Genomic DNA, 26,478 nt, shown 5'->3' with positions numbered 1-26,478 from the left:
AAGCATAGGAATATTGTCATCGGCCAGGTCCAGCTTCCCATACAGGCATCGCAAGGGCTTTTAAACGGCCAAATGCACACTCCACGGTCATTCTGCACTTGCTCAGCCTGTTGTTGAACCACTCTTTGCTGCTGTCAAGTTGCCCTGTGTATGACTTCATGAGCCACGGCGTTAAGGGGTAGGCAGGGTCTACCAGGATCACAATGGGCATTTCGACTTCCCCTACAGTGATCTTCTGGTCTGGGAAGAAAGCCCCTGCTTGCAGCTTCTTGAACGGGCCAGTCTTCCGAAAGATGCATGTGTCATGCACCTTTCCGGACCAGCCTGCATTAATGTCTGTGAAACACCCATGGTGATCCACAAGCGCCTGAAGAACCATTGAGAAATACCCCTTGCGATTAATGTACTCGGTCCTAGATGGTCTGGTGCCAGAATTGGAATGTGCGTGCCATCTATCGCCCCTCTGCAGTTAGGGAAGCCCATTTGTGCAAAGCCATCCACAATCTCACGCACATTGCCCAGAGTCACTGTCTTTCTGAGCAGGATGTGATTAATGGCCCTGCACACTTGCATCAACACAACTCCAACGGTCGACTTTCCCACTCCGAACTGGTTAGCGACCGATGGGTAGCGGTCTGGAATAGCCAGCTTCCACAGTACAGTCGCCACACACTTCTTCAGTGACAGGGCAGCACTCATTCTCGTGTCCTTGCGCCACAGGGCTCGTGCAAGCTCATCACACAGTCGCATGAATGTGGCTTTCCTCATGCGAAAGTTCTGCAGCCACTCCTTGTCATCCCAGACGTGCATCACAATGTGATCCCACCACTCAGTGCTTGTTTCCCAAGCCCAAAAGCGGCATTCCACTGTGGTCAGCACCTCCATGAATGCCACAAGCATTCTCGTGTCATAGCTACTACGTGTGGCGAGATCAATGTTGTACTCCTCTTGCCTTTGTAGTTTAAGGAATAACTCCACTACCACTCGTGACGTGTTAGTCAGTGCGAACAGCATTCTTGTCAACAGCTCAGGATCCATTCCTGCACCCAGAAAGAGGCAGGGCAGGGCGCACAGTACCCAAACCGTTGAAAGATAGCACCAAAAGCAGACGGAAGCACAGGGATTGCTGGAATGCGAAGCAATGCATCACGGGGTATTTGGACAGGACCCAGGATACCCCATGACCCCTTCCGCCTTCCCACAAGTCTTAGCGGCAAAAGACAAAGAGGTGGTCTGTGGGATAACTGCCCAGAGTGCACCGCTCCAAATAGTGCCACAAGTGTGAACACGCTATTGCGCAGGCAGCTGTCAGTGTGAACACACAACAGCGGTTTTCCTTTGGCGCTCTCTGAGCAGCGCTCTAACTGCTGGCGCTGTAACTTTGCCAGTGTAGACGTGCCCTAAGTATGAATTTCTTCTCTGTAGAGAATGCTCTCACCATCCTAACCTGTTTTATCCCCTTCAGGTAACCTAAAGAGAAGGTTCATTGTACCCTTCATTCTGAATTCCCATATTATTATTAATCATGGTTAAGGCTAAGTTTTTGGCATGGGTATTTTTAATAAAACTCATGGACAGGATGCGGGCAAAGATCAATAAATCATGGAAATATACACAGTAATATACACATAGTCACTACAGCAATACTGAAGTCCGAGCTCCGCCGCCCAGGGCTGAAGCCCAAGGCCCACGGGGCTGAAGCCCAACCTCTGCCACCCAGAACTGAAGCCCGAGCCCTACCACGTGGGGCTGAATTATTAGGATTTTCAACAGAATCATAGAAGATTAGGGTTGGAAGAGACCTCAGGAGGTCATCTAGTCCAATCCCCTGCTCAAAGCAGGACCGATCCCCAACTAAATCATCCCAGCCAGGCCATGGTCAAGCCAGGCCTTAAAAACCTCTAAGGATGGAGATTCCACCACCTCCCCCCTAAGTAACCCATTCCAGCGCTTCACTACCCTCCTAGTGAAATAGTTTTTTCCTAATATCCAACCTAGCCCTCCCCCACTGCAATTGGAGACCATTACTCCTTGTTCCGTCATCTGCCACCACTGAGAACAGCCTAGCTCCATCCTCTTTGGAAGTTGCTATCAAATCCCCCCTCACTCTTCTCTTCTGCAGACTAAACAATCCCAGTTCCCTCAGCCTCTCCTCATAAATCATGTGCTCCAGCCCTCTAATCCTTTTCGTCGCCCTCCGCTGGACTCTCTCCAATTTGTCCACATCCTTCTTGTAGTGTGGAGCCCAAAACTAGACACAATACTCCAGTTGTGGCCTCACCAGTGCCAAATAGAGGAGAATATTCACTTCCCTCGATCTGCTGGCAATGCTCCTACTAATGCAGCCCTATATGCCGTTAGCCTTCTTGGCAACAAGGGCACACTGCTGACTCATATCCAGCTTCTCATCCACTGTAATCCCCAGGTCCTTTTCTGCAGAACTGCCACTTAACCAGTTGGTCCCCAGCCTGTAGCAGTGCACACAGTCGCGGAGGTCTCATAAAACAACAGACTCCATTACCTCCGTGACAGATTTGTAGCCTTAATCACAGTTACTATGATGGTGCCTGATGACCAATCAAGAATGGGGCTCACTGTGCGAGGCACTATTCAAACACAGAGTAGCAGACAGCCCCTGCCCTCAAAGAGCTAACCATCTAAATAGACAAGATATACACAGGAGTGGAAGGGTTATAACACATAAGCAGAGTGAACAATATCTGAATCCATTCTGAATGCCTGTATCATGGCAGTAATATGAATAAAACTTACGTTCACAACAGACTCCTTGAATTTGATGTGCAGTCTGTAATTAGAAAGTGCAATGATGGCATCCTCTGCTCGTCCCACATACTCTGTGCTCTCACCATGAAGTTCAAGGAAGGGGACCTTCAGAATGGAGAAAGAAGCCCTTTAGAAAACCATGTGCTACAAATGTACAACTGCTTACAAATGTCCACTCAAGCTGTTCGCGCACACTCCCTAAACGGGGTTTAAAATACTGCATGGTACATGTGAGGTTGTTACAACTGGCAGTGAAAGCCAGTTACGATTTTGTGCAGATGTCCATTGTAGCCTTGTTTTAACATACACAATTGTCTCACAATGATTCAGCATTGGTGAGGCCTCATCTGGAGTATTGTGTCTAGTTTTGGGCCCCACACTACAAGAAGGATGTGGAAAAATTGGAAAGAATCCAGCAACAAAAATGATTAGGGGTCTGGAATACATGACTTATGAGGAGAGGCTGAGGGAACTGGGGTTATTTAGTCTGCAGAAGAGAAGAATGATGGGGCATAGAATAGCTGCTTTTAACTACCTGAAAGTGGGTTCCAAAGAGGGATGGATCTAGACTGTTCTCAGTGGTAGCAGATGACAGAACAAGGAGTAATGTTCTTACTCAAGTTGCAGTGGGAGAGGTTTAGGTTGGATATTTGGAAAACTTTTCCACTAGGAGGGTGGTGAAGCACTGGAATGGGTTACCTAGGGAGGTGGTGGAATCTCCTTCCTTAGAGGTTTTTAAGGTCAAGCTTGACAAAGCCCTGGCTGGGATGATTTAGTTGGGGATTGGTCCTGCTTTGATCAGGGGCTTCCAACCCTGATATTCTATGATTCTATAATCTACTTTGGGGCTCAAAATCTCCATGCTTGATCTCAGCCCAAAGGTGAAATATTTTTGGAAGTTGAGCAAAATCCCTTGAGATGTCTGAGTTATGAAAGAACTAAAACTATGTATCATTTTTTACATGCAATTGTGCTCTGAAAAGAGACAATATAAAAATAGTACTCAACGAAACTGCGCCCTGTGTATACTCACAGTCATATTTGCTTACTTAGGGTCACAAAAGTTTTGTTCTTGTTAACCATGCAGAACCAATATAGCTAAGAGAAATATTTCATTCCTTCTTGTACACCAGGAAATGCGCTGTTTACTAAGCTCCAATCGATTACATTGGCACAAACCCATCAGAGAATGGGACTATGCAGCGTGTAATTTGACTTGAAGAACTTTTATTATTAGTGGTGATGACCAAGAAGGAAAACTCAGCTTGAATCTCAGATCTGAAATTGAACTTGCAGGACTGGCAGCTAGAAAAAGAACAGCTGTCCTATAGTAACTACAGTTCTCGAGATGTTCATTGTCTACATGTACTGCACTTCTAACATAGTGAATGCCAGTGAAAACGAGGTAGGATCAGAGGCTAAAATAGGGAAAGAACAAGTTAAAAATTAATTAGACAAGTTAGATGTCTTCAAGTCACCAGGCCTGATGACATGCATCCTAAAATACTCAAGGAGCTGACTGAGGGGATATCTGAACCTTTAGCGATTATCTTTGAAAAGTCATGGAAGACAGGAGAGATTCCAGAAGACTGCAAAAGGGCAAATATAGTGCCAATCTATAAAAAGGGAAATAAGGACAACCCGGGAAATTACAGACCAGTCATCTTAGCTTCTGAACCCGGAAATATAATGGAGCAAATAATTAAGAAATCAATTTGCAAACATCCAGAAGATAATAAGATGATAAGTAACAGTCAGCATGGATTTGTCAAGAACAAATTGTGTCAAACCAAATTGATAGGTTTCTTTGATAGGGTAACAAGCCTTGTGGATGGGGGGAAGATGTGGTATATCTTGACTTTAGTAAGGCTTTTGATACTGTCTCGCATGACCGTCTCATAAACAAACTAGGGAAATGTAACCTAGATGGAGCTACTATATGATGGGTGCATAACTGGTAGGAAAACTATTCCCAGAAAGTAATCATCAGTGGTTCACAGTCATGCTGGAAGGACATAATGAGTGGTGTTCCGCAGGGATTGGTTCTGGGTCCAGTTCTGTTCAATATCTTCATCAATGATTTAGATAATGGCATAGAGAGTACACTTATAAAGTCTGCAGACAATACCAAGCTGGGACGGGTTGCAAGTGCTTTGGAGAATAGGCTTAAAATTCAAAATTAACTGGACAAACTGGAGAAATGGTCTGAAGTATATAGGATGAAATTCAATAAGGACAAATGCAAAGTAGAAGGAACAAATCAGTTGCACACATACACAATGGAAATGACTGCCTCAGATGGAGTACAGCGGAAAGGGATCTGGGGGTCATAGTGGATCACAAGCTAAATATGAGTCAACAGTGTAACACTGTTGCAAAAAAAAGCAAACATCATTCTGGCATGCATTAGCAGGAGTGTTGTAAGCAAGACACAAGAAGTAATTCTTCCGCTCTACTGTGCGCTGATTAGGCCTCAGCTGGAGTATTGTTTCCAGTTCTGGGTGCCATCTTTCAGGAAAGATGTGGACAAATTGGAGAAAGTCCAGAGAAGAACAACAAAAATGATTAAAGGTCTAGAAAACATGACCTATGAGGGAAGATTGGAAAAATTGGGTTTGTTTAGTCTGGAAAAGAGAAGACAGAGGGGAAATGATAATGGTTTTCAAGTACATAAAGGGTTGTTACAAGGACGGGGGAGAAAAATTGTTCTTCTTAACCTCTGAGGATAGGACAAGAAGCAATGGACTTAAATTGCAGCAAGGGAGATTTAGGTTGGACATTAGGAAAAATGTCCTGTCAGGGTGGTTAAGCACTGGAATAAATTGCCTAGGGAAGTTGTGAAATCGCTATCATTTTTTGGAGATTTTTAAGAGCAGGTTAGACAATACCTGTCAGAGATGGTCTAGATAATACTTAGGCCTGCCATGAGTGCAGGGGACTGGACTAGATGACCTCTCGAGGTCCATTCCAGTCCTATGATTCTGCTGCACATGCACCCCATGTGGGTGAGACTGGAATCTTCTGGAAGAGCAATGTCCATTGGGGCCATGCCTGCGACCTGAATGCCCTCTGGAAGCATAAAGGGAGGGGCAGCCACAACTGCCTTTCAATTTGTTCACTAAATTAGAACTCAGGGAATACAGAACTCCACAGTAACAAGGAAAACTCTGAAAACTCGTGGCGAACGGGGGAAGTCCCAGATGACTGGAAAAAGGCTAATGTAGTGCCAATCTTTAAAAAAGGGAAGGAGGATGATCCTGGGAACTACAGGCCGGTCAGCCTTACCTCAGTCCCTGGAAAAATCATGGAGCAGGTCCTCAAAGAATCAATCCTGAAGCACTTACATGAGAGGAAAGTGATCAGGAACAGTCAGCATGGATTCACCAAGGGAAGGTCATGCCTGACTAATCTAATCGCCTTCTATGATGAGATTACTGGTTCTGTGGATGAAGGGAAAGCAGTTGATGTATTGTTTCTTGACTTTAGCAAAGCTTTTGACACGGTCTCCCACAGTATTCTTGTCAGCAAGTTAAAGAAGTATGGGCTGGATGAATGCACTATAAGGTGGGTAGAAAGTTGGCTAGATTGTCGGGCTCAACGGGTAGTGATCAATGGCTCCATGTCTAGTTGGCAGCCGGTGTCAAGTGGAGTGCCCCAGGGGTCGGTCCTGGGGCCGGTTTTGTTCAATATCTTCATAAATGATCTGGAGGATGGTGTGGATTGCACTCTCAGCAAATTTGCGGATGATACTAAACTAGGAGGAGTGGTAGATATGCTGGAGGGCAGGGATAGGATACAGAGGGACCTAGACAAATTGGAGGATTGGGCCAAAAGAAATCTGATGAGGTTCAATAAGGATAAGTGCAGGGTCCTGCACTTAGGACGGAAGAACCCAATGCACCGCTACAGATTAGGGACCGAATGGCTAGGCAGCAGTTCTGCGGAAAAGGACCTAGGGGTGACAGTGGATGAGAAGCTGGATATGAGTCAGCAGTGTGCCCTTGTTGCCAAGAAGGCCAATGGCATTCTGGGATGTATAAGTAGGGGCATAGCGAGCAGATCGAGGGACGTGATCGTTCCCCTCCATTCGACATTGGTGAGGCCTCATCTGGAGTACTGTGTCCAGTTTTGGGCCCCACACTACAAGAAGGATGTGGATAAATTGGAGAGAGTCCAGCGAAGGGCAACAAAAATGATTAGGGGTCTGGAACACATGACTTATGAGGAGAGGCTGAGGGAACTGGGATTGTTTAGTCTGCAGAAGAGAAGAATGAGGGGGGATTTGATAGCTACTTTCAACTACCTGAGAGGTGGTTCCAGAGAGGATGGTTCTAGACTATTCTCAGTGGTAGAAGAGGACAGGACAAGGAGTAATGGTCTCAAGTTGCAGTGGGGGAGATTTAGGTTGGATATTAGGAAAAACTTTTTCACCAAGAGGGTGGTGAAACACTGGAATGTGTTACCTAGGGAGGTGGTAGAATCTCCTTCCTTAGAAGTTTTTAAGGTCAGGCTTGACAAAGCCCTGGCTGGGATGATTTAATTGGGGATTGGTCCTGCTTTGAGCAGGGGGTTGGACTAGATGACCTCCTGAGGTCCCTTCCAACCCTGATATTCTATGATTCTAAGGAAGGAGGGCAGGTCGCAGAATGCATGTGAGCAAGGAACTGTTCTTTTGTCTTTGAGAGATTGTCCAAATAAATTCCGCTTCTGGTGACTTACAAGTAGGTATGTCCTGATGACGGCAACTCAATCTACTGAGACAATAACTTAAGACAGCTTTGTCAAAGCAAATATCAGATCTGGAGTTCTCTATCCAGGAGTAGTGCTGGAAGAAAATATGAACTGAATTCCAGGCAGCTGCTCAACACATCTCAGATATTGGAATGTCTCTTGGAGAAGCTGCTTGAGCTCTGGTGGAATAGGCCCTGATCTGTGTACTTGAATCCAAACACACTGTCATTTAGCAATTTCCAGTACAGAATGAAGCCCATTTAGTCTTTGTGCGGATATAAGCTCACCTTTCATCCTGTCAGCAAAGGTCAGAAGCCGGCCAGAATTCCTGAAAGATCTTGTTGTCAGGAGAGTCCTGACAATATCTATGTGGTGTAGTTTAGCTTCCCTTTGATTAGCATGAGGGGAGGGAAAGAAAACTGGCAGGTGGATAACTTGATTCAGATGAAAATCTGAGACAACTTTAGGCAAGAACCTTGGGTGACGCTTAAAGTCACTTTGTCCTTATGGAATACTCCATATGGTGATCCTGTGAGGGAGTGGGCCGCTCCTATTCTTCTGGCTGAAGTTATAGCCACTAAGGGTATGCCTATGCTGGGTTTTAAAACCCATGGCAGCAAGCCTCAGGCTCAGGTCTACAGACTCAGGCTCATGCTACAGTGCTAAAAACAGCTGTGTAGATGTCAAGGATCAGGCTCTGAAGCCCAGGTACGGGTTGGATTTCACATCAGAGGCTGTGTTGACTGGCTCATCAGGTCTACATACCAAAATTGCCTGGACCTGGTCTAGCATTATCATCAGAGCTACATCCTGCCAGAGCTTCCTCAGAACCCTCAGTATCAATGGAATGGCAGGTTAGGCATACATGAGTTCTGGTGCCCAAGAGAAGATGAAGGCATCAGACAGAGAGCCTGAGCTGGTTCTCCAACCCCGGAGCAGAACATCTGACACTTCTTGTTTTGGTCTGTGGCAAACAGGTCTACCCTTGGGTGTCTCCATTTGCAGAAGATGTCTTGTACAATGGAGTTCCTGATCTACAATTCTTCATTGTTTAATGCAATGGCTCTCAAACTGTGGATCATGACCCCAAAGTGAGAAATGGGGTCACCAGGGCCAGTATTAGATTTGCTGGGACCCAGAGCTGAAGCCCAAACTCCACCCTTACCCAGGGCGGCAGGGCTTGGGCTGCAGCCTCTTCTCCCCCTACTCGGGGTGGAGGGCTCAGGCTCCGCACCTCCCCCCTCCAGGTCATGTAATAACTTTGTTGTCAGAAAGGGGTCACAATCCAATGAAGTTTGAGAACCTCTGATCTAATGAGCTGATCTTCTAGGGAGTTCTGTAGGCCTAGAAGGTGAAGGGACACCAGTGTGACCTGATGCGCCAGTCCCAAAGAAGGACTGCTTCCTAGCAGAGAGGTAAGGAGCATGCTCCCCCTTCTTGTTGATGAAGTACATTGCTATAGCATCGTCCATCAGTATTTGTATGGTGATTCATCAAAGTAGGGATAGGAACGCTAAGCATGCTAGGTGAACAGCAAGTAGTTCCCGGACTTTTGTGAAGAGATTCACTTCTTGAGGGACCAATGACCTTGGATCTGAAGCTGATCCAGATAAGCGCCCTATTCAAGAGAGGATGTGTCTGTCACCAGCATCTTGGTGGGGAAAAGCAATGAGAATGGACACTATTATTCAAAATTATTTAGTTGGGGATTGGTCGTGCTTTGAGCAGGGGGTTGGACTAGATGACCTCCTGAGGTCCCTTCCAACCCTGATATTCTATGATTCTATGCTTTTGAGGGCATTGGGCACAGGTGTACCAGAAATGGAATACATATAGACAATCACCTGGTGAGGAATATCTTATTACTTGTAAAACAAGAACACATTGTTACAAACAGGTCATGGGCGGCCAGACCTAGTAGTCAGAACCAGAGTCTGCAGTCACATGTCAGGAGTCAAGAATTGGCTGGGTCAGGATACCTGGAGGTCAGAAGCAGGAGAGAAACTGGAGATCAGACCCACAAGACAGGAACAAGAGTCAGACCAGGTCAAGATACCAGGGGGTTAAAGCAGCAGACAAACTGGAGGTCAGAAACCACAAGTCAGATGCCAGGAGTCATGCTGGGTCAGAATGCCAGGAAATCAAGCCAGAGGAGCAGGAAGCAGGGACAGGAGAAGGGAGCAGGAAGCATACAGTACACAGCAGGGTGAAGCCCACCTGTTCAGACAGCTTCTTATTCCTGCTGCTGGATTAAGTAGGGCCAGTGGGCCGATCAGCCATTCTGGGACTCTGCCAATCAAGCCTCAGGGGCAGAGCCTCACACTGAGGCTGGGCTTAATGGGCCTCAGGTAAACTATTCCCAGCTGGATGGAGGGCTGGAACATGGCTGCTCCCATGAATTTTGCAGGCCTGGGCTCAAGACCCATGGGTCATGACACATATATGCTTATCAAATCACTAAGACAGTAAACATGGGACAACCCCAATGTCTTTTTTACAGTCACTTTTCAGAGTAGAATGACATTTTAGGCTGAAAAGTGTTAAATTTATTTGCTTATGAGTAATTAAAAATATGTATGAACTAAAATATCCAAATTTGGCATACATTTTTCTGATTGAAACACACAACAAACTCTTTCAACTCCTGCCCTCCTTCTCCCCGACAAAAAAAGAACCTGTCTTATTATCAAGCACAGCAGAAAATTGGAAGTAAGAAGAAAAATCTACAAATCCTGTGATTTCAGGACTTCTTGAGATTCTTCAGATTCTAAACTTTCATTTTAAAAATTAAGTGTCTGCCTTTTTTCACTGTAAACTTGTAAAATCATATGCTCTTGCTCCTTTTACCTAGCCTTGTTGAAAATTATACTTCTGCTTTATAACACAAAACAAAGTTGCACTGGTTTAACTAGAGGTGTGATTTTGGGGGCTGTGGTGGATAATCAGCTGAACATGAGTCCCAGTGCAACGCTGTGGCCAAAAGACCTAATGCAATCCTTAGATGCATAAACAGGGGAATCTCAAGTAGGAGGAGAGAGGTTATTTTGCCTCTATATTGGGCACTGGTGCGACCGCTGCTGGAATACTGTGTCCAGTTCTGGTAGCCACAATTCAAGAAGGATTTTGATAAATTGCAGGGGGTTCAGAGAAGAGTCACAAGAATGATATAAGGATTAGAAAACATGCCTTATAGTGATAGACTCAAGGAGCTCAATCATAGAATATCAGGGTTGGAAGAGACCTCAGGAGGTCATCCAGTCCAACCCCCTGCTCAAAGCAGGACCAACACCAACTAAATCATCCCAGCCAGGGCTTTGTCAAGCCTGACCTTAAAAACCTCTAAGGAAGGAGATTCCACCACCTCCCTAGGTAACGCATTCCAGTGCTTCACCACCCTCCTAGTGAAAAAGTTTTTCCTAATATCCAACCTAAACCCCCCCCACTGCAACTTGAGACCATTACTCCTTGTTCTGTCATCTGCTACTACTGAGAACAGTCTAGATCGGGGTGGGCAAACTCTTTGGCCTGAGGGCCACATCGGGGTTGCGAAACTGTATGGAGGGCTGGGTATGGAAAGCTGTACCTCCCCGAACAGCCTGGCCCCTGCCCCCTATCCGCCCCCTCCCACCACCCACCCCTTCACTGTCCCTCTCAGAACCCCCGAACCATCCAACTCCCCTTGCTCCTTGACCCCTGACTGCCCCCCCGAGACCTCCCACACCTAACCGGCTCCCCTGGGACCCCACCCCCTATCCAACAACCCCTGCTCCCTGACTGCCCCAACCTCTATCAACACACCCGGCCCTGAGAGGTCCCCTGGGACTCCCACGCCTATACAACACCCCTGTTCCTCGTCCCCGAACGCCTCCCCGTCCCAGAACGTCTGCCCCATCCAACCGCTCCCTGCTTCCTGTCCCTTGACTGCCCTCCGGTACCCTCTGTCCCTTATCCAATCCGCCCGCTCCCCACCCCCTTACCATGCTGGAGCCAGCCACGCTGCCGCGCTGCACAGCAGGAGCTCTCAGCCACGCCGCCTGGCTGGAACCAGCCACACTGCCGCGCTGCCTGGCAGGAGCAGTGGGCCAGAGCGCTGGCGGTGTGGCGAGCTGAGGCTGCAGGGGAGAGGGGACAGCAAGGAAGGGGCCGGGGCTAGCCTCCCCGGCTGGGATCTCAAGGACTGGGCAGGACAGTCCCGCGGGCCGTAGTTTGCCCACCTCTGGTCTAGATCCATCCTCTTTGGAACCCCCTTTCAGGTAGTTGAAAGCAGCTATCAAATCTCTCCTCATTCTTCTCTTCTGAAGACTAAATAATCCCAGTTCCCTCAGCCTCTCCTCGTAAGTCATGTGCTTCAGCCCCCTAATCATTTTTGTTGCCCTCTGCTGGACTCTTTCCAATTTTTCCACATCCTTCTTGTAGTGTGGGGCCCAAAACTGGACACAGGACTCCAGATGCAGTCTCACCAATGCCCAATAGAGGGGAATGATCACGTCCCTCGATCTGCTGGCAATGCCCCTTCTTATACAGTCCAAAATGCCGTTAGCCTTCTTGGCAAAAGGGCACACTGTTGACTCTCATCCAGCTTCTCGTCCACTGTAACCCCTAGGTCCTTTTCTGCAGAACTGCTGCCGAGCCATTCGGTCCCTAGTCTGTAGCAGTACATGGGATTCTTCCGTCCTAAGTGCAGGACTCTGCACTTGTCCTTGTTGAACCTCATCAGATTTCTTTTGGCCCAATCCTCTAATTTGTCTAGATCCCTCTGTATCCTATCCCTACCCTCCAGTGTATCTACCACTCCTCCCAGTTTAGTGTCATCTGCACTAAATCAATTTAGCTTAATAAAGAGAAGGTTACGGGGTGACTTAATTACAGTCTACAAGTACAAGTAACAAATATTTAATAATGGGATTTTCAATCTAGCAGAGAAAAGTATAACACAATCTAATGGCTGGAAGTTGAAGCTAGACAAATTCAGACTGAAAGTAAGGCAAAAAAATGTTAACAGTGAGCGTAATTAACCACTGGAACAAATTACCAAGGATCACGGTGGATTCTCCATCGCTGACAATTTTTAAATCAAGTTCAGATGTTTTCCTAAAAGATCTGCTCTAGGAATTAATTTGGGGAAGTTCTATGGCCTGTGTTATACAGGAGGTCAGACTAGATGATCACAATGGTCCCTTCTGGCCTTGGAATCTGTGAATCTATGAATTTAAAATCTATTTAGTTAAGCCAGGGCAAAAGGCTGTGTGAACACTTTTAAACTGACACAAACCTGGTCTGTATCAGTTTAAAGATATTAGGAATAGGTTTAAGTTAAACTGAAATAAACCACTCTTAAACCGAAATAAGTGTGTCTAAATGGGGCTTGCCACCAGTTTAACTAAATCAGTTTAAAAGCCAGGTGATGAAAACTCCTTACAACATTTTGGAGTTATTAGAAATTGAAAAATAAACACTTTATGCATTGTAAGACTTTTTGTCTTACCAATAACAAAAATGGATAAACAAATAATTCCAACATTTCACATAAACAGTTCCTATTAAAAAATAAATCCGTTACTAGATTTGGGTGTAAGAGGAGAAATTAAAATTTCTAAGTGATTGAAAAGTCCCTGAGTAAGCTTAGTGAGCATTGGCTATAATTTTCAGAAACTCTAAGGAAACCCTTTGGACAACACAAGGCACGGTCTCTCTGTCTGGCACAGTGATATGCTTCAAAAGAAAATTTATATTTTCTTAAACTATTATCTTCCCTATCACTGTGTGGAACTTTGGATGAAACTTCTATGCCAGAGGCCAACTCAAATAGCTCAGCTGTTGTACTGTGTGTTGATTAGACTGAGCAATAACAGATCTGCACACCTTCCAGTGCAGTAAAAGCAAAGAGTGATCCAGTGACTACCTGAAGATTCTCATCCTCTCGTATCAGCTGCTTCCTGGGAAAGATCTGATTAGCCTGGATGCATTCAAGGCTGTGCTGAGTCTCTTCATCCTAGAAACAAAACTCTACAGTTAATTTCAACACTGCTACCCATTCACAGCAGACCTCTCCATTGACAAAAGGCATGAAGAGTTCCCAGTGACCAATGAAAGGTTTAGGCACTATGAACTGTTATGAGAATTCAGCTACCAGTGACCCACAGAAGTGACATAATAGTTGCAATTTTACATTACTAGTGGCCCACAACTTTACAATGTAAAACACAGGTTTGGGACCTCTTTCCTTTGTTAAACACAAAACCATGAAGCAAAGTATTTCCTTTTCAATTTTAAATGCAATATTTAGGAAATTGTAGCGAGGGGGCGAGGTCTCCCTCCCTGACGGGTGGGGAGAGAACCATGACTGCCCCCTGGTGGGCAGAAACAAGGTATCAGCGGCTACCCCACCGGAAGCAGAGGCGCAGGACAGGAACTGGAACTATAAAGACCGGCCCTCTAGCTCAGTTGGGGCAGAGCTGCCAGAGGAGCAGGACGTCTCTCCCACGCCCCACCCCAACCCCAACCCCTGGAGCTCAGACCTGATGGAGGCTGCTACAGTTTCAGAGACTGCCGGAGCTGCCAGATTCCAGGGAGCTGTTGGGCTGCCACTCGCTGTTTACCCCAGAGAGATCAATGACAACACTGGAACCCAGGTACCCCCAAAGTGGGAGTGTAGGAAGGAGCCCAGGGAAGCCAAATAGGGTTTGGCTGTGTTACTGACTGCAAGCCAGCCAGTGAGTTGCGGCCGGATTTCCCCGCTGACCCAATGGTGGCCCACTCTGCTACTGTTAGGGCCCTGGGCTGGGACGCAGTGGAGTAGGAGGGCCTGCATCCCCCTACCACCCGACCGTCAGGGGTGGCAGCCTCCCAACCTTTAGGCCAGGAGACCTGCACTGGTCTGACGCCCACCTGAGCTAGGACCCCAGATGGTTTAGCTGGCTCTCCCATCAAAGAGCTAAACTCCTCTGAGACTGTTTTTTGTGTTGGGCTGCTCTGCCTGACAGCAGGCCAAAGCCCCCTTACCTGACTGCTGCCCCACCCTGAGTGAGGGCTCTGGGCCATAGACTTGCTGCCACCTGGCCCGACTGCAGGCCAGACCCATTAAATGTGTGCTGCCCCGCTCAGGCTGAGTGCTGGAGCTAACAGACCCAACTGATACCCAGTGTGGACTGAAGGCTAGGGCCTATTAACTGCTGGTTAATTCCCCCTGAATGGAGTTGCTCTAGGAGCACTGCAGCAAGGGAGCACGGTCTCTCTCCCTGACAGGCGGGGAGAGAACCACGCCCGCCTTACAGAAATGAACTCAGTCCTTATACTACACAAATCTGCATCTTTCCTGCACAATTTAAACAGCCTCGCTCTACACAGTATATCAGTAAAATTGCACTAGCAAATTAATTTCAAACAGCCTTGCAATAAATCTGACTTAAATGCCATGAACAGTACATGGCTAATTAATCTGAATTTGGATGGAAGAATACTGCCTTAGTTTATACGCCAGACTACTGGCAGATGGTACACATGGAATAATGATGACTATCATCAGAAAATTAAAACACAAATTGCTCAAAGATAAATAAAAAGGCAACGAAAACCATCCTTTCAATTCAACCAGAAGCCTGGAGTGACAAGTCTGTGAGGTACTGAGAATAGTATCTCTTATTATCACACAGTACCAACTCTTATCCTTCTTGTGCAGCAGTCTGCTTTGTTTTGGTCAGTCCTGACAAAACCCATGTGCTTACCATGACAGGCCCAGGCTAGGAGGAGAAATCCTCCTCTTTGCTCACAACACTTTGAGGGTCTTCTTTCCGTAATAATAAAAGCTGGAAAACAAAATAGCAAAGTGTAAATGTGAGGACAAATTCATTTTATCTTCTGGTGGCAAATAAATTATTTTAAATGCAAGTTAACTTTAAAGAGCAAGACTAGCTAGAAGAAAACCGCAATTATATATCAATGAACAGATAAAGTCAATACAAACTAACTTGCTTTACAAGCACACACCATTATGAAATATGCCTGGCTACGTTAATGCATTCTCAAAAATCACCAGTGAACAGACCACCAGGAGAATAATAGTTTGAATGTAACAATTAGACTAATCTGTTTGTATAATTTAAATTAAACATATGGCTTTCCAGGCTACCCTGAGAACATTCCTCAGTCATTTGTGGATGCAGACTCTTCCCATCTGTTTATTTTTTATACAAATATATTATGGATTTTCCTACTCACGTGACATAAAAGGATACAAGTAATATACATTAAAATATGTTCAGTGTTTAACAGTGCTGAAGCTCATCGGCACTTACATTTATATATGGAAGTTTCAGCACTGTGGTTGACGAAGAAAGCCATACTGAATTTACTAGCCCACTAACACAATGACATTGCAATATCACTAACTGCACTCTGTATATTCTACAGAATATTTATTGGGGGGACAACCACAAAACAGCAGTAGATGCATGTATTTCAAAAGCAAGACACATTCCAGTATGCAAAAATGCCCAAGGAGAAAGGAAAACCCAGACCTACTACCTCTGTTGCACCTAAATAGTCCCATTAATAGCAGTGGGATTCCTGCATGAGCAAGGGTCCATATATCCCATATTTAATCAGACTCTGAATTAATTTTTTTAAAGGGACACTGACAGGTTTAAAGACAGATTTTTTTTAAAAAGCAACTGTTGTGTCTATGGCAGGGGTAGGCAACCTATGGCACGCGTGCCGAAGGCGGCACTCACACTGCCCGGGTCCTGGCCACCGGTCCGGGGGGCTCTGCATTTTAATTTAATTTTAAATGAAGCTTCTTAAACATTTTAAAAACCTTATTTACTTTACATACAACAATAGTTTAGTTATATATTATAGACTTATAGAAAGAGACCCTCTAAAAATGTTAAAATGTATTACTGGCACGCAAAACCTTAAATTAGAGTGAATAAATGAAGACTAGGCACACCACTTCCGAAAAGTTGCTGACCCCTGGTTTATAGTGTGATTTTGTGCTCTGCAGGGTGCAGTACCATCTACCACCACTGTGGAACTCTTGATGCAACTTTAGCTGCTTCAACTTCACTTGAGTCCTAGGCATACGGGCTACAGGCACTGACACGGCAGGCTCAGACTGGTGAGACTAGGCACCTGAGGGGCTAACTCAGGTTAGCTTCTCAAAGACAAGAATATACAGTCCTCTCTTGCCAGCAAATATGATCTCTTTCTACTGTCTCAGATTCTGCTTCTCCAGGACCCCCAACTGGTATGAAGAGGTTCTGAGATGTGGAAGAAGGGGATACACTGTGGAAGATGAGCTGGAGGTGGGGGACAGAAGGATTTTGAGTCTATGGGGAAACTGAGCCTGATGATGATGAGGACTGAGGAAAGAGTGGTTTTGAGCTGGGTGCAGGATTGCTGAACGGATCTGAGCCTGTGGTATCTGCAGCCATCCCATGCATTTGTGGCACTGTTGTCACTGTTATAAATGATCCTGCTGAGGTAATTAATCTGCAAACCCCACCATCCATAGTTGATAAAGTCAATTTAGTGAGAGATCCAGAACTGCAGTCCAGCTGAGAAGACCTTTTGACCCATAAGGCCCAGTCTCTTGCCCTCCCTGTCTGTCAGGGTGGAGCATGGGTGTGGCTGCTTGGATCACCAGGGAGTTAGGTGGAGGGTGTGAAAATAAAAAAATCGGACCTTTTGATGGAGACACGGTACCTTTCCTCAGTCCCCTTCAAGTTGAGGGCGAATGTGGCCGGGGCATGCCACATGGTGCGTTGTCCTGGTTGAAGAATGGTATCATTCATCGGTAAGGTTCAGAGTTTATTGACATGCTGACTGCAACAGTGCTCAGCCAAATCCAGCATCGTCTCTAGCCTGTTGGGTGATGGCGTAATGAGATGCGAAAGTGTGAACTTATGACCATATTGCCACTCTACAAATGTCCTGGACAGGAACTTGTGCTACAAATGCTGCCAGAGATGCTTGGGCCCTTGTGGAATATGCTGTTAGGGCAGATGGGGCACGAACCTTTGCCTAGTCATAGCATGTACAGATGCAGGATTCGATCCATGATTAACTTCTCTGGGCTCAGATGGGAAGACCTTTTATCCCCTCTGCAACAGCTACGAATAGCTGAGTAGTTTTCTGAAATGGCTTAGTCCTTTCTATGTAGAAGGCCAGTGCATATCTGACATCTAGCAAGTGGAGCCTGTGCTCTTCCCTGTTGGTATGTGGTTTCGGACAAAAGACCAGCAGGAAGATACCCTAGTTACTATGGAACTCTGAAACCATCTTTGGAAGGTTTCAGAGTAACAGCCGTGTTAGTCTGTATTTGCAAAAAGAAAAGGAGTACTTGTGGCACCTTAGAGACTAACCAATTTATTTGAGCATGAGCTTTCGTGAGCTACAGCTCACTTCATCGGATGCATACTGTGGAAATTGCAGAAGACATTATATACACAGACACCATGAAACAATACCTCCTCCCACCCCACTCTCCATTACCAGCAGGAGAGTGGGGTGGGAGGAGGTATTGTTTCATGGTGTCTGTGTATATAATGTCTTCTGCAATTTCCACAGTATGCATCCGATGAAGTGAGCTGTAGCTCACGAAAGCTCATGCTCAAATAAACTGGTTAGTCTCTAAGGTGCCACAAGTACATCTTTGGAAGGAAAGCTGGATGAGGACAAAATTGGACCTTGTACTTGAAGAATACCATGTATGGTGGTTCTGAAGTGAGGGCCCGGATCTCCAAGACTCTTCTGGCAGAAGTAATGGACACTAGGAAGGTCACCTTCCAGGACAGGCAGAGCAGAGAGCATGTTGCCAGTGGCTCAGATGGGGGTCCTGTCAGTTTTGAGATCCCAGGGATGCATTGGTTTGCATACCTGAAAGTACAATCTCTCAAGGCCCTTAAAAAACCAATCACAGATGTTGTCTGAAAACACGGAATGGCCATTCACCCACAGGTGAAAAGCTGAGATTGCGGCCAAATGGACCCTAACAGATGACTCAAGTTAGACCTCGTTGCTTCAGGTGTAGTAAGTAGTCCAGAATGAATGGTGTTAATGATTGTGTAGGTGAGAGACCCTTCTGCATAGACCAGAGCGAGAATCTCTTACACTTTGCCAGATAAGTCGCTCTAGTGGACGGCTTCCTGCTCTCTAGTAGGACCTTGCGGACCTGCCCCAAGCATGCTAGTTCTGCGGGGTTCAGCCATGGAGCTTCCAGGCTGTCAGATGAAGGGACTCGAGGTTCAGGCGATGCAGGCAGATGTGGTCCTGAGAGATGAGGTGTAGACACAGAGGTAGAAGAATTGACAACTCCACCAAGAGGTCTAGGAATGTGGCCAACCAATGGCGGGGCCAGGCAGGGGCTATCAGGATGACTCACGTTCTGTCCCTTCTGATCCTCAGCAAGACCTTGTGTATAAGAGGAATGGGAGGAAACATGTAGAAGAGATGTCCCATCCAAGGGAGGAGGAAGGTGTCCGCAACAGATCTGGGGTTGTGACCCAGGAGGGAGCTGAACTGGAAACACTTCCTGTTGTGCTTTGTTGCAAACTGATCTATCTCGGGAGTCCCCCACCTCTGGAAAATGGTTTCACGATATCTGGATGAATGGACCACTTGTGGTGGTTGGAGAAGGATCTCATAAGGTGATCTGCTAGCTCATTTTGCGAAACCAGCAGATTTGAGGCCTCGAGGTGGATCGAGTGGGCTATGCAAAAGTCCCCAAGCAAAGTGCTTCCTGGCACAGGTGAGAGGAGTGCACTTCTCCCTCCCTGTTGATATAAAACATAGTCATTGTGCTGTCTGTAAGAGCTGACATGTTCTTGCCCGCCACACGGGGCTGGAATGCCTGGCAAGCCAAGTGAACCACCCTGAGACCCCTGACATTGATGTGCAGCGAGAGCTCTTCCAGAGCCATGAGTTCTGAGGGAACCCAAGTGAGCACACCAGCCCATCACTGAAGAGTCCGTAACGAGAGACACTAATGGTTGGGGCCTTGAAAATGGGACTCCCATGTGCACCGCCAGTGGGTCTAGCCGCCAGTTGAGGGAGGAAATCATCGATGGCGGAACTGTGATAACTGTGTCCAAATGGTGTTGGTTTGGTGAGTACACAGATGCCAGCCACACCTGGAGAGGTCGTAGTCCAAGTCTTGCGTACTGCACCACACAGATGCATGAGGCCATGTGGTCCAGGAGCTTCAAGCAGTTCCTCGCTGTTGTGATGGGGTGATCTCTGAGGCTCTCTATAAGCATCACTATTGCTTGGAACCACGCTTCTGGGAGGAAGGCTCTGGCTTGGACAGAGTCGAGGATTTCCCCGATAAACTCTATCATTTGAACTGGGGAGAGGGTAGACTTCGGCACATTTATCAGCCGACCTAAGTCCTGGAACGTTGACTGGATTAACTTTATATCAGACTCCACTTGGACCTTGGTCCGATCTCTGAGTTGCCTGTCGTCGAGGTAAAGTCGAGGTAGACTTGAATTGCTTGTCTCATCAGGAAGGCTGCAACGATCAACATGCACTTTGTGAACAACTCGAGGGGCTGCTGACAGGCCGAATGGGAGAACTGCATATTGGTAGTGCACATGGTTCACAATGAACCTAAGGAACCTTCTGTGTCCCTGAATAATCGAGATATGGAAGTAAGCGTCCTTCAAATTGAAGGCGGTGTACCAGTCCCCTGGACCCAGGCAGGGGATGATGGAAGCCAAGGAGACCATGCGGAACTTTAGCTTCTTAGTGTATCTGTTGAGATTTCTCAGATCCAGAATCAGTCTGAGACCACTGTTGGCTTTTGGGATTAGGAAATATCTGGAGCAGAACGCCTCAGCCCCTTAACACCGGTGGAAACTCTTCCACAGCTCCCACCCTTAGGAGCATCTCTTTGGCTAGAAGCTGCTCATGAGAAGGATCACTGAAGAGGGAAGGGGAGGTGGGGAAATGCATTGAAGGGTATATCACACTGCTATCTTGCTCAGCATCCAATCGTCCGTTGTAATACAGGCCCACCCCGTATAGAAATGGAATAAGCGTTCTGCAAATACTAGGGAGGTTGGATCCAAGTTCTGTCCTCGTACATCAGCCCTGAGCGTCCCATCTTGGACCCACCAGAGCATCTGGGGGAGCAGGCACAGACGCGGACGAAGACTGGGGAGGAAGTATTCTCCTAAAGCCCCTACTCCTCTCCCTGTGAGAGTGCTGCCAGACAGGTGACAAGGAATCGAGAGGCTGGTTGAGGCTTATAATGTTTTCCTGTGGTGCCAGTGTATAAATACCCTAAGGACTTCAAGGTAGATCTGGAGTCCTTTAGGCTCTGCAGCTTGGAGTCCGTCTGCTTGCAAGGAGCCAGATACCAGTGGCTCCTTGGCTGCAGTAAAAGGAGGGAACTGCCACGGTGCTGCCACAACCCTCTGGTAGTCATATCTCTGGATTGGAAGCTGCAGACCATGTCGAACATCCAAATCCTCTGACTCAGAGGAACTGGAGACCTGCACAACTGGTGATGCTGACGGAGCCATCGGAACAGCATGCATTAAAGGGGTATGGCCAGCAGGTGGTAGACCTAATGCAGAAGGTGGGGCCCTCCAAACAACACACGGAAACCTCACTCTTTTCAGGGCAAACAGTTTGTGAGGTCCAGGAGCACTTCTGAGTTTCCCTGGAAAAAACAGTTACTCGCCTTCTCGTAACTGTTGTTCTCAGAGATGTGTTGTTCATATTCTGTGATTCTATGTCCATTCCAATCAGGTGTGTGTGCGCCACATGCACGTCACCCAGAAGATTTTTCCCTTAGCAGCATCCATAGGGTCGGCCTGGGCGCACCCCGGAGTCGCGCCTTCATGGCACCCAGTATAGGGTCCTGCCAACGCCCCACCTCCTCAGTTCCTTCTTACCGCCAGTGACAGCTAGCTGGAACAATGGTCACTTTTGCATTGCAAGAGCTTTTGGCAGTGTCCACTTCAGTCTTCATTGTTAAATAGTTGTAAATAGTTCATTACTTGTTAGTTGTTGTAGCTGTGGAACAGTAATGGGATCTGTCTCAGGACCCATGATTCACAGGATACAGGTGGAGCAGAAGCAGGAGGGATACACAGGTCCGGGACTGGAGCATACGGTGAACAGTGTGACTTCTTGTCATTCTTGTGAGCCTTGGAACGTGTCACTCGTCCGTGGCCAGAACTCGTAGAGGGTACAGCATCCTTCTTGGATTTGGAGACTTACTGCCATGCTTATTTGCATGCTTCCATGGCTCATGGATAGGCCCTAGCGTGGGGTCCACAGCACTGGTACCAAAGGAGCCGGACCAAAGCTCCGCAGTAGGGGGAGTTCTCTTAGATTGTTCAAGTCAATGTGCAGAGGGGGTTCCCTGGCCAGGATCCAATTGCGAACCCATGCGCAAGGAAGGAGAGGCAAATACTGCACCTAGACCCTGTGTGGGCTTTCCCCAAACAGTTCAAACAGCATTGGTGCTCATCACTGATGGAAAACGAGTGAGGGCAGGAAGTACAGACTTTGAATCTCAACATCTTTGGCATAATCCAGTACCCAGACGCGGGTGCTGGAAGAGAGGTGGAGGCGATTACTTGGCGGGAAAACTGCCAAAGCAGTATCCCAAGTTCTTAATCCTATAAAACTTCCAGGACCTAGAAAATTATTGCAAAAAACAATAACATCCTAACTATGATCAAGAGTAAAAACAGTCTTCCTAAAAAGTTTGGAAAATGCGTCACCAAGGACAAGAGGCAAGCAGAAGCTCTGACTTGGACCATGCAGTGCCGCCCTGCCCTTCATTGCCTCTGGCAAAACCACGAGGCAGTACAAGGATGCATGTGCGGACTGACAAGCAATACTACTTTGAAAAGCTCCAGCTCCGGGCGCATAACCCCTTAGTAGAATACAATAGGGACCATCAAGATGCCCATCCAACATAGGCTTTGGCTGGACCTGCAGATGGTTCTGGAAGCTCGCATGGCAGGCACCTACAATGGGAATATGCAGAGGTCATTCAAAGAAGAATTATAGAAAGAAGATAAATCGGCGTGTGGAAATAATTGAGGCAATGCCTCGCTATCTACAGCAGGGAAATCCTCCTAAACTAATTACTTCCCCTTGCTGAGGAAATAATTGCTGGAATCTCAGTGTGGTTTTAGACCATCCCGCAGGACAACTGACATGATTTTCATTGCCCACCAAATCCAGGAAAAGTCTCAGGAGCAAAATCATGGCCTTCACTGATTTGACAAAAGCCTTAGACTCCCACATTTGATCTATTTGCACAAGCTTACTGAAGCCTAGGACTCTCACTCAATATTGAGAAAACTAAAATGCTCCATCAGCCTGCCTCAGGCCTTGCACGAAGTGACCCACAACAAATCACCATCGAGGGACAGACTTTGGAGACAGTCGAACACTTCTGCTACCTTGGTAGCCAACTTATTCAAAATACAAAAATCAGCAAGTTAGATCCAGCGCAGAATCCATTGTGCAAGTGCTTCCTTTCGGAAACTGCTCCAGTGTGTTTTCATGGACAGTAACCTACGGCAGGACACCAAGATCCAGGTCTATAAGACAATTCTTATTCCAACACTCCTTTATGGATGCGAAACCTGGGTGACCTGTCGACAGCACCTCAAGAATATGGAGAGGTACCACCAACGATGCCTCCAGAAGATCCATCGCATCAAGTGGGAAGATCTCTGCACTAATGCCAGCACCCTCACTGAAGCCAATGTCATCAGCATTGAAGCCATGATCCTCATGCACCAATTACGCTGGGCTGGACATTGTATGTGGATGGCAGACTCTCGCCTCTCAAAACAAGTCCTTTACTCTCAGCTCACCCATGGTCAGAGATCCCGAGGTGGTCAGAGGAAACGCTACAAAGACACACTGAAAGCGTATCTCAAGAAAATTGATGTGGACATCACAAGCCACCAACCGACCTCAATGGCACCACATCCTCCATAAGGCAATGGACTGCTTCGAGGAGAAGCGCATTGCACTCAAAGCTGAAAAGAGAGAGAGAAGGAAGAAAAAAGAAAAAACTTTCTCAAGCAGGCAGCTGACCCACCAGGAAATGTTTGTACCTTCTGCGGGCGGATATGTGGTTCCAGGATCAGACTCCTGAGTCATCTCAGGAACCATCTGTAAAGCTGTGATGGAGATCATCCTTGAATCAAGGGATCACCTATGATGATGGTAATTTTCTAATACAAAAGGTACTGTGCCCAACACAAAATAACCATGGGTGGCGGGTGGAGCCCCCCTTCAGGGAGGCTAGCCCCGGCTCCATCCCTGCTGCCAACCCTTCCCCCCACCTCCAGCCTGAGACCGAGACTATGGTGACCAAATGTCCCTGTTTTATAGGGACAATCCTGATATTTGGGGCTTTTTCTTCTATAGGCGCCTATTACCCCCTACCCCGTCCCGATTTGTCACACTTGCTGTCTGGTCACCCTACCCGAGAGAGACATACACATCTGGCCAGAGAAGTCCCGAGCCGGAGAAGCCAGGAGCCGTCCGAAGCCCCAAGACACCTGGCTGAAGTCCCGAGCTGCCCTGCTCGGAGTCCCGGGCCAGCTGCAGCCGCGCCGCCCCTTTCCTCTCCTCCCCTAACCCAGACCCCAAGCCACCTGGAGAAAAGCGTGCAGCAAAGTTTCTCTTCTCCGGAAGAAGCTTTTGCTATTCCTCATGCAGGTTCCGGAGTGGCCTCGTCCGTGCCCCGGAACCTGTGTGGGTCATAATAAATTAAAAACTTTCCCCCAAAACCCTGATACCAGTGGTCCAGCAGTGGCGGCAGCACCGGGGACGCTGAGCCTCCCCTGGCCTATTATACCCATCGCCCAAGAAAGTAACTCATTTACACTTCATTATGATTGGTGGTTGCTTAGTGACCAGTAATCATGACCTGATTATACTCAATATGGGCAAACAGAGAACAAACCTAACCAGTAATACATACAACAACTCCTTGCTTAACGTTGTAGTTATGTTTCTGAAAAATGCTACTTTAAGCGAAATGATGTTAAGCGAATCCAATTTCCCCAGAAAAATTAATGTAAATAGGGGGGTTATGTTCCAGGGAAATGTTTTTTGCCAGACAAAAGATATTTTATATATTTATTTGTGACAGGGTCAGGCCAGATGGCTACAGAAGACTGATCGAAGGCAGATATATTAGTCCCAGATTAAGCAGATCTCTTTTCCCTGGGTAAGGTGACGGGGCAGTTCCAGAACAAGCAGGAATTTGCTGGAACCTGCCAGTTAAGGCAGGCAGGCAACTTAGGACACCTGGAGCCAATTAAGAAGAAGCTGCTAGAAACAATTAGGACAGGCTGGCTAATCAGGGCACCTGGGTTTAAAAAGGACCTCACTTCAGTTAGGGAGAGGTGTGTGAGGAGCTGGGAGTGAGAGGATATGCTGCTGGAGGACTGAGGAGTACAAGTGTTATCAGACACCAGGAGGAAGGTCCTGTGGTGAGGATAAAGAAGGTGTTGGGAGGAGGCCACGGGGAAGTAGCCCAGGGAGTTGTAGCTGTCACCTACCTGTTCCAGAAGGTACACTAGGCAGCTGCAATCTACAGGGCTCTGGGCTGGAACCTGGAGTAGAGGGTGGGCCTGGGTTCCCCCCAAACCTCCCAACTCCTGATCCGACACAGGAGGAGTTGACCTGGACTGTGGGTTCCACCAGAGGGGAGGTCTCTGAGCTGTTCCCTGACCTACATGGTGGATCAGCAGAGACTGTGGGGGTCATTCTTCTCTCTTCTCCCCCCCCCCCCCCCATGCTGGCCAGTGATGAGGTTATCTGAGTGAATGGCAGATTTGAGCCACAAAAGTGGCCAAACTGAGGGCTGCTGTGAATCTTTAAGGCAAGCAAAACTGCCAATAAGTGCAGGACCCACCAAGGTAGAGGAGGAACTTTGTCACTACACACACACAGAGTATAAGTTTTAAACAAACAATTTAATACGCACACAGTAATCATGGTTGTGAAGCTTGGTTGAGGTGGGGGAGTCATAGGGTGGGATATTTCCCAGGGAATGCCTTACTGCTAAATGATGAATTAGCATTCAGCTGAGCCCTCGAGGGTTAACACAGTGTTGTTAATGTAGCCTCACACTCTATAAGGCAGCACGAATGGAGAGAGGAGACACTGCATGGCAGAGAGAGACAGAGATACACATGCTGTGTGTGAGGGAGAGACAGACTCTGTGTGTGTGTGTGTGTGTGTGAGAAAGACGCGCATTGCCCGTTAAAGTACGCTGACCCCATTTTAAGACACTGCCTTTTTAAATAGATCAGCAAGTTGAGACAGCAGCTGCTGCCAGCAAGCTCCCTCAGTCCTGAGCCCTGTCATATCCCCCCTGCTCTGTGGAGGTGGGATACCCTGATATTAGCACCCCTCTTCCCCTGCCCCACACAGCAAACAGGCGGTTCGCAGGAGCAGCACGTGGCAGTGGGGTGTGGGACAGCTGAACTGCCTGGCAATTGATAGCCTGATGGGCAGCTGCCGCACAGGGAACTTAGCTGATGGGGGGCTGCCGGCCCACCCTGGTTCCAAGCCCCCACCAGCTAGCTCCAACAGGCTGCTCTTTCTGCAAGCAGTGGACAAAGCAGGTGGCTGCCAAACAACGTTTTATGGGAGCATTGCACAACTTTAAATAAATAAGCATGTTCTCCTGATGATCAGCAACGAAACAACGTTAACCGGGACGACATTAAGTGAGGAGTTACTGTATGTGACTGAATGCACCCTGTATTCACACCATACACACTTTTATACTAATCTTTGTACAAAATATCCCTTATGAGGTATCATCTGAAAACTAATAACTCGCTGGTCAATAATTTCATGGTGAAATGTATCTAGCAACATTATATGTAAAGTTATGAATCCTCCCTGTATGATGCTGGTAGCACAGTACAAACCCATGTGGCCCTGATTAGGCAGGAGTGGTTA

The 26,478-nt window shown here is 47.2% G+C and overlaps 1 protein-coding gene across 6 annotated transcripts in view; it reads right to left on the bottom strand.

Moving 5' to 3' along the window:
* The window catches only part of MTMR3 (myotubularin related protein 3), a 249,364-nt gene that overhangs the window by 110,480 nt on the left and 112,406 nt on the right, over positions 1-26,478 (bottom strand). For 5 of the 6 annotated variants that reach the window (XM_074973297.1, XM_074973296.1, XM_074973298.1 and 2 more), the window contains 3 exons: positions 15,240-15,320; positions 13,418-13,507; positions 2,773-2,889 (listed from right to left, as the gene is read on the bottom strand). In XM_074973297.1, coding sequence (XP_074829398.1) covers positions 2,773-2,889; positions 13,418-13,507; positions 15,240-15,242 — 210 coding nt within the window. In that variant the 5' untranslated portion in view covers positions 15,243-15,320. The remainder of the gene's footprint in view (positions 1-2,772; positions 2,890-13,417; positions 13,508-15,239; positions 15,321-26,478) is intronic. The other variant, XM_074973300.1, reaches the window with a different exon arrangement.

Source organism: Natator depressus, chromosome 15 (assembly GCF_965152275.1).
Source record: "Natator depressus isolate rNatDep1 chromosome 15, rNatDep2.hap1, whole genome shotgun sequence".
NCBI classification, from domain to species: Eukaryota; Metazoa; Chordata; order Testudines; family Cheloniidae; genus Natator; species Natator depressus.
The sequence above is the reverse complement of the archived record's forward strand: the minus strand, read 5'-3'. Positions and strand labels throughout refer to the sequence as shown.